We start from the raw sequence: 6,360 nt of genomic DNA on the forward strand, positions 1-6,360 counted from the left end.
TGGAAATTGAAGAAAGAAGAAGCCATTCATATATTTTGTCATAGAAGAAATTGATGAAAGAAGAACGAGCCTTTCCATATTTTATCATAGAAGAAATTGATGAAAGAAGAAGAAGCCTTCCTATTACCATAGAAGAGATTGATAAAAGAAGAAGAAGTCTTTTACCAAAAATAGAAGGAAGAAAAGAAGAAGAAGCCTTTTCCCAAATTAGAAGGAAGGAAGAAGAAGCCTTTTCCCCAAAATTGTGAGAAGAAAAGAAGAAGAAGATTTCCTATCGATTATACATATATTTATTATATATTTCAATGTATATACAAGCTTCGCTATATATTTTCTCTGTATTGTGTATAGTTTCCAGAATATAGATCCGCATTTAACTATATCCTCTTGGCTATAAAACGCTTTCTTATTTGGAATTCTCGAATAAAGAACCTATCCCCCTGAGATTAAGATATCTGTAGCAGTGGTATAAATTTATTTTAAGAAGTGCACTAGAGGTACGTTGCAGCAAGGACAAATAGAAAATTCTTGCAAAATCTGAAAAATCGCCAATGTTATTTTCATAGGTTCACATTAAAATATTTCATAGTTCGAAGGCGGGAGGGGGGATAGGAATGAATGGCCCCATTGCGAACGAATCAGACGTTTATACTTATTCACAGCATATGCATGGGCGTCCGGAAGGGGGGACAAGGGGGGGCACGGCCCACCCCTGGAAAATGAATGTCTACCGAAAAATTATATATTTCACACATCATTTCATTTCAGTCACAGTAATAATTATAAATTTATTGAAGAACCATGATAATTTCAGACTGAAATAGTGTTTTTTGAGGGGGCATCACTATTTAGGGGGGAAATATGCATCCTTTGTCCCCCCTGGAAAAAAATTACCTTGCTTGCCCCTCCCTGGAAAAAATCCTGCGGACGTCCATGAACATATGGATAGTGCAAATGTAAATCGGGACGATACTGATTGGCGAAAATGATGTGCTGAAGGCGGTCTTACGAACGTTTTTCTGTTAATCTCACATATGGCTGCAGATAAAGGTAAGGTAAGGTAAAATTCCCCCTGCATATAGCACCATGCCATGAAGGCACATTTAGCGGATGTGTGGGTAGGACCCCACATATTCCAGATCTAGGACATTTTGGAAGTGACGTGATCAGCACCACGCTCCGGCCGCCTTTACTCTGCATTCCCAAGAATAAAAGGAAGGAAGAATTAATGTCTTTATTAAAGCGAATCATATGGAGATAAACTCGTAATCAAGAAGTAAATTTAGGCAGTAAACGTCCACTCTGAATAAAGGACAATCACAAAACACCATAATGAATATAGCTAATAATAATAATAAGTATTATTATTATATATTTATATATAGTGTTTTCGGGCGTTTCAATGTGACTGCCCCCCCAACAATATTTGTCGCCCTCCTTCCACCCCCCCTTCCCCCGTCACTTTTCCCTGGCGCCGTCACTGCATGGAGCATATCGCAATTACGTACCATCAACGAAACTAGTAATAAGGTGTGTTTTATGCAACGTATATTGATTACTGTTGGTTGAATTGTATCAGGCAAAAATGCTGCATGAAGAAACAAAGTGCTGGAGTACTAAGTGAGATGAGTGTATGTAGTAAATGAGGCTACAATTCTATAGTATCTCAGAAAAGAGTATAAATACCTATGATTATTCGAGTTGAAAAGAAAACAGTGAATTATCACAGCGGCATAAAGTAATTCAATAAACAACATTAAAATATATGTGACCACAACCAGAAGCATTCTTAAAATGTATATAATGCTTTCGTGCTTTTGAGACAGGTCTTTACCGCTCTTACAAGGGCGAAATGCACCTCTCATATCTCTCTGTTTCTCTGTCAAATGATAATCTCTCTCCCTAATCATACACATATTCGTGACATTTTTAATGACTAGAGAGCAGATTTTTAGTTTCCAAGAAAGTGAAAAATATTGTTTTTTTTATGTTCTAAAAACGGTGGAAATATGTTGCAAAAAGTAAAAAATATTTTCATTCAAATTTTCTGTCAGACAAATAAATAGATACCAGAGACAGCAGCACATTAGTTGCTTGTTGCATTCTGTTGATTACAATGAACAACATAGCATATTTACAAATTGTCCATTGAAAATGCCCGCCGAATTATCTCTGATAGGTCCTTCATTGTTTCGCAAAGCAGTTGTGTGAAAGTTTCCAGTTATTCTATAACGCCACACGAAAAGCTTAGATTTGCAAATAAGAAACCCAAATAGTTTTGCAAAAAACAACCTTTCAATAAATCTTGAACTATCGCAAGATAGTTTGTCTATTTTATGTATTAACTCCAAAATATACGTTTACACAAAGCATTCGGAAACTTCATTTGATCTGGAATGTCGAAAATATGTACATTTTACGTTCTTTCCCTAAAAACATGTGTTTTATGTGCTAAAGTAAAAATTATCTATTTTTGTATGAAAGAAGACTTCTCAGATTACATTGCAGCCATATGGTCCGCACTCTTACCAGGTATGGTCAACTTCTAAAGCAAGAGGGGTAAAAAATATGTTCTTATCTAAAAAAAAACGCTCTCTAATTATGGCGTTCTTTCTTATGCACTTTTGTACTTGAATATAGCAGCAGTTGGCGTCATTTTCTTCGTATGTTGAGATGAAAGAACAGAAACATTAAACATAAAATAAACGGAAAAAATACCAAGACAGGAAAGGGGGAGGCCGAACGCCCAAGATTTGGGGTAAATTGACAAATCTCTGCAATCTCTTTTTTAATATATAAAATCTGTGTCAATTTCAATCGGCACCGTTATATAAAATTATTATTTGTGTTTCTGAGTAGAAAGAAACGCCTAAATTACAGTTACATTAGTAATGTCGTTTGCTTGGCGCACAGGTATATAAATGATTGCATCAACTTCGATCGTTAGAGCAGACCCGCGACCACGAATCACGAGGAGAAATTCACAACATACGGCTGATCACTCTGAGGGCCAACCAAGGCTTCAAATCCCTATTGGAATTGGCTAATAAGTGAAACTTCTCGAAGATATGGCAGCAGATCTCTCGTGGGCTAAACACTACAGAATTTCCCGAGCCTCCTCAGGGATCTCTATAGTATCGATTTTTATAGAAATGCTGATGGACATGCAGTCAGATGACTGCTTTTAACAGACGCAACTATCTCCGTCAAATTAATCTGCTAGTCTTCAACGCAGATGGTCTGGACAAACAAACTGTTGAACTTTCTTATCTGCTTCACAATAAGAACATCGACGTGGTTTTTCTCAATGAAACTCATCTCAAACCTCAGATCCCATGGAAGATTCCGGATTATCGTATCTTCAGGCTGGACCGACAGGGCCGGAGGAAGGGAGGCCTCGTGGTGTTGCTCCGACGAGGGATCATCGCCGCATAAATAGCAACCCCTCCACTTACATCGATTGAAGCATTGGCGGTAAAAATCCAAACTAAAACTGGACATCTCATCTTGGTTGCAGCATACCGCTCTCCAGCATGCCCACTGGATCCTGACGATATTCTGCAGCTTGATGCTCTTGGGCCAAATATCGTCACTGAAGGCGACCTGAATTACAAACATCCCTCCTGGAACTCTCGTAGATCCAATCCAGCAGGTAGATCCAATCCAGCAGGTAACCGACTTCATGATCTACTGCAGGACTTGGACTTCTCGATTGACTGATTTGGTTTATTTTACTTCGCGTTTTGTGCCTCTTGGCTAATTTGCGAAGATGGGGATGAGTTATGAAATTGATGAATGGACATTCACAAACAACCAAGCCCGAGCGGGATTCGAACCCGAGACCCTTGGCGTCGCAGCGCGATGTGCTAACCACTCGGCCATAGGGTCCGGCCGGACTTCTCAATTGTGACTCCCCAGGACCCCACATTCTACCCTCGAGGGGTTGGACTTCCAGATGTATTATATGTCGTCCTCAGGGTACGAAATCATTTAAGACTGGTAGGGGAGAAAGATCTTAATCTACAAACCCCCCTCCCCACAAACATACATATAAATTATACGATATACATATTTATAATGTTATAAATAGTAAAAATAAATTACTAAATTAACACTATATAATTATAAGAATTATTGATATTATGAGGGGCATTCAAATGAAACCCGGTCACTAGTGTAATCAGTGTATTAAGTGAAAAATGTAGTTATACACATTACACGTACTCAAAAATGTAGATATACACAGTACACATACTCAAAAATAATCGCCAAAACTGTTTGCACATTTATTCCATTGCGACACAAGCCGGTCGATACCATCCTTGAAGAAGCTAGTAGGCTGCTCTCGGATCCAGGCCTGGACCCATTCACACACTTCATCGTCCGATGCGAATCGATGTCCGCGAATAGCTTGTTTGAGAGGTCCAAAAACATGGAAATCACACTGGGATTGTACGGTGGACTGTACGGTGGATGTTCCAGCGTTTCCCACCGAAACTGCTGCACTGTCGTCTTCACCGCATTGGGCGTGTGTGGGCGGGCATTATCATGCAGGAGGATAACGCCATTGGACAACATGCCTGGGCGTTTCGACTAGATGGCTCGTCGAAGGTTCTGTAACGTGGCTTGATAACGCTGGGCATTGATGGTGGTTCCCCGTTCCAGGAACTCGACAAGCAGTGGGCCCTTGTGGTAAAAAAAAAAAAAAGGACATCATGACCTTACCAGAACTGGTGTGCACGGCATTTGCTTTCTTTGGAGGTGGTGAATTCGAATGTTTCCACTGCTTGCTCTGACGCTTGCTTTCCGGTTCAAAATGGTGACACCATGTTTCGTCACCTGTGACAATACGCGACAGAAAGCCGTATTCCTCCTCATGATAATGTTGCAGATGACTCAAAGACAGGCCCATTCGATTTTTCCGCTGTTCGGCGGTCAGGTGGTGGGGAACCCACTGCGCACAACTTTTGCGAAAGTTCAGGTGTTGATGCATGATGCTGTGGGCGGTGCCCACGCTAATACCCAGTAACCGATGGATGTCGTCTACGGTGATTCTGCGGTTGTCCAAGACTAAAGCATTCACTTCCGCAATCATTTCCGGTGTGATGACACGATGAGCCTGTCCAGGACGAGCATCGTCTTCCAGTGGCTCGCGCCCCTCAAGGTATCGTTTGCACCATTCCACAACACTTGAACGACTCAGACTGTACTCACCGTACACAGCCTTCATCCGTCGATACATTTCACGGCCTCCAACTCCTTCCGCCGCCAAAAAAACGAATCACTCCTCGTTGTTTCTGCTTACTCGCCTGCAAGTTCTGTACTGGACGATAACGTGTGACCACCTTCTCTTCGACATGATACCACACTGGCGCTATGCAACGTCAAATGGTGCGCACGCCTCAGTCTCTCGACCAATAGCTGGCGCTACCATACCCGCAGTTACTGGTGCCACCGTACATGTACGGCACATTTAGACGCACTGACCGGGTTTCATTTGAATGTCCCTCATATAAAGTAGCAAACTACTTCCTTTACTAACTGGTTAAAGATGTTAATAAATTATGAAATAGTTGAAGTGGTTTTATTATGTGCAAGTCTTTTTAAAGTTTTTTGCTTTATGTTAATATATATCAATTAGATTTCACAGTTATTATTGTTTTGCATTCTTGTTTTAGTTTTATTGTGCGTATTGATGTAGATTTGTTAATGATCTCTTGAGAGAGAAAAAGCATTGAACACTCACAACTACACTACGTAATTTGTATTCGATATTATTATATTATTCTTAGTACAGTATATTTGAAATTAAAAGTCATTGCTTATCTTTTGTTTGTTGTAACAAAAATTCCCCCTCGAAATTTTTTGGTGGGAGGGATTTTTGAGGCCAATATTGTTGGTGGGGGGAAATCACCCCCGTCCCCTTCAGGATTTCACACCCTGGTAGTCCTTTGTAAGGGAGTCGGCTTTAGTACCTTGCCATACTTGGAAGCTGATCTCCTCTCAGATCATCTACCAGTGTTCACAGCTTTGGCCCAGGGGATCTACAGTCATCGATTCCGTATACTTAAGGAACCTATTGTCGACTGGAACTTCTATCGGCAGCAAACGCATGCAGAAATGCAGAAATTGACCTCCATACCAAAATGACTACACCTGCAGAACTAGATGCGGTCATCATTTGTATCACCAACATCGTAGTAGATAATTGGAGAAAATCTACTCGACCACGACCTGATCCAGAAGCTATTCCAGCCCCAACGGTCCTACTAATCCTAGTACAACTCGCTGGTCTCGACGCAGATGGCAACGCACTAGAGCGTATCAACAATATGCCGAATGGAAAATGGTGGCCAAACA

At 40.8% G+C, this 6,360-nt stretch overlaps 1 protein-coding gene across 1 annotated transcript; it reads right to left on the reverse strand.

The window, feature by feature from the left end:
* Window positions 1-4,546: 4,546 nt before the first annotated feature.
* On the reverse strand, window positions 4,547-5,242 carry LOC145986299 (histone-lysine N-methyltransferase SETMAR-like). The gene has a single exon (XM_083120219.1). It carries the CDS (start codon window positions 5,240-5,242, stop codon window positions 4,547-4,549), a length of 696 nt encoding a protein of 231 aa, XP_082976345.1.
* Window positions 5,243-6,360: the final 1,118 nt, after the last annotated feature.

Source organism: Lepisma saccharinum, chromosome 1 (assembly GCF_977018435.1).
Source record: "Lepisma saccharinum chromosome 1, izLepSacc3.1, whole genome shotgun sequence".
In the NCBI taxonomy this organism is placed as follows: Eukaryota; Metazoa; Arthropoda; class Insecta; order Zygentoma; family Lepismatidae; genus Lepisma; species Lepisma saccharinum.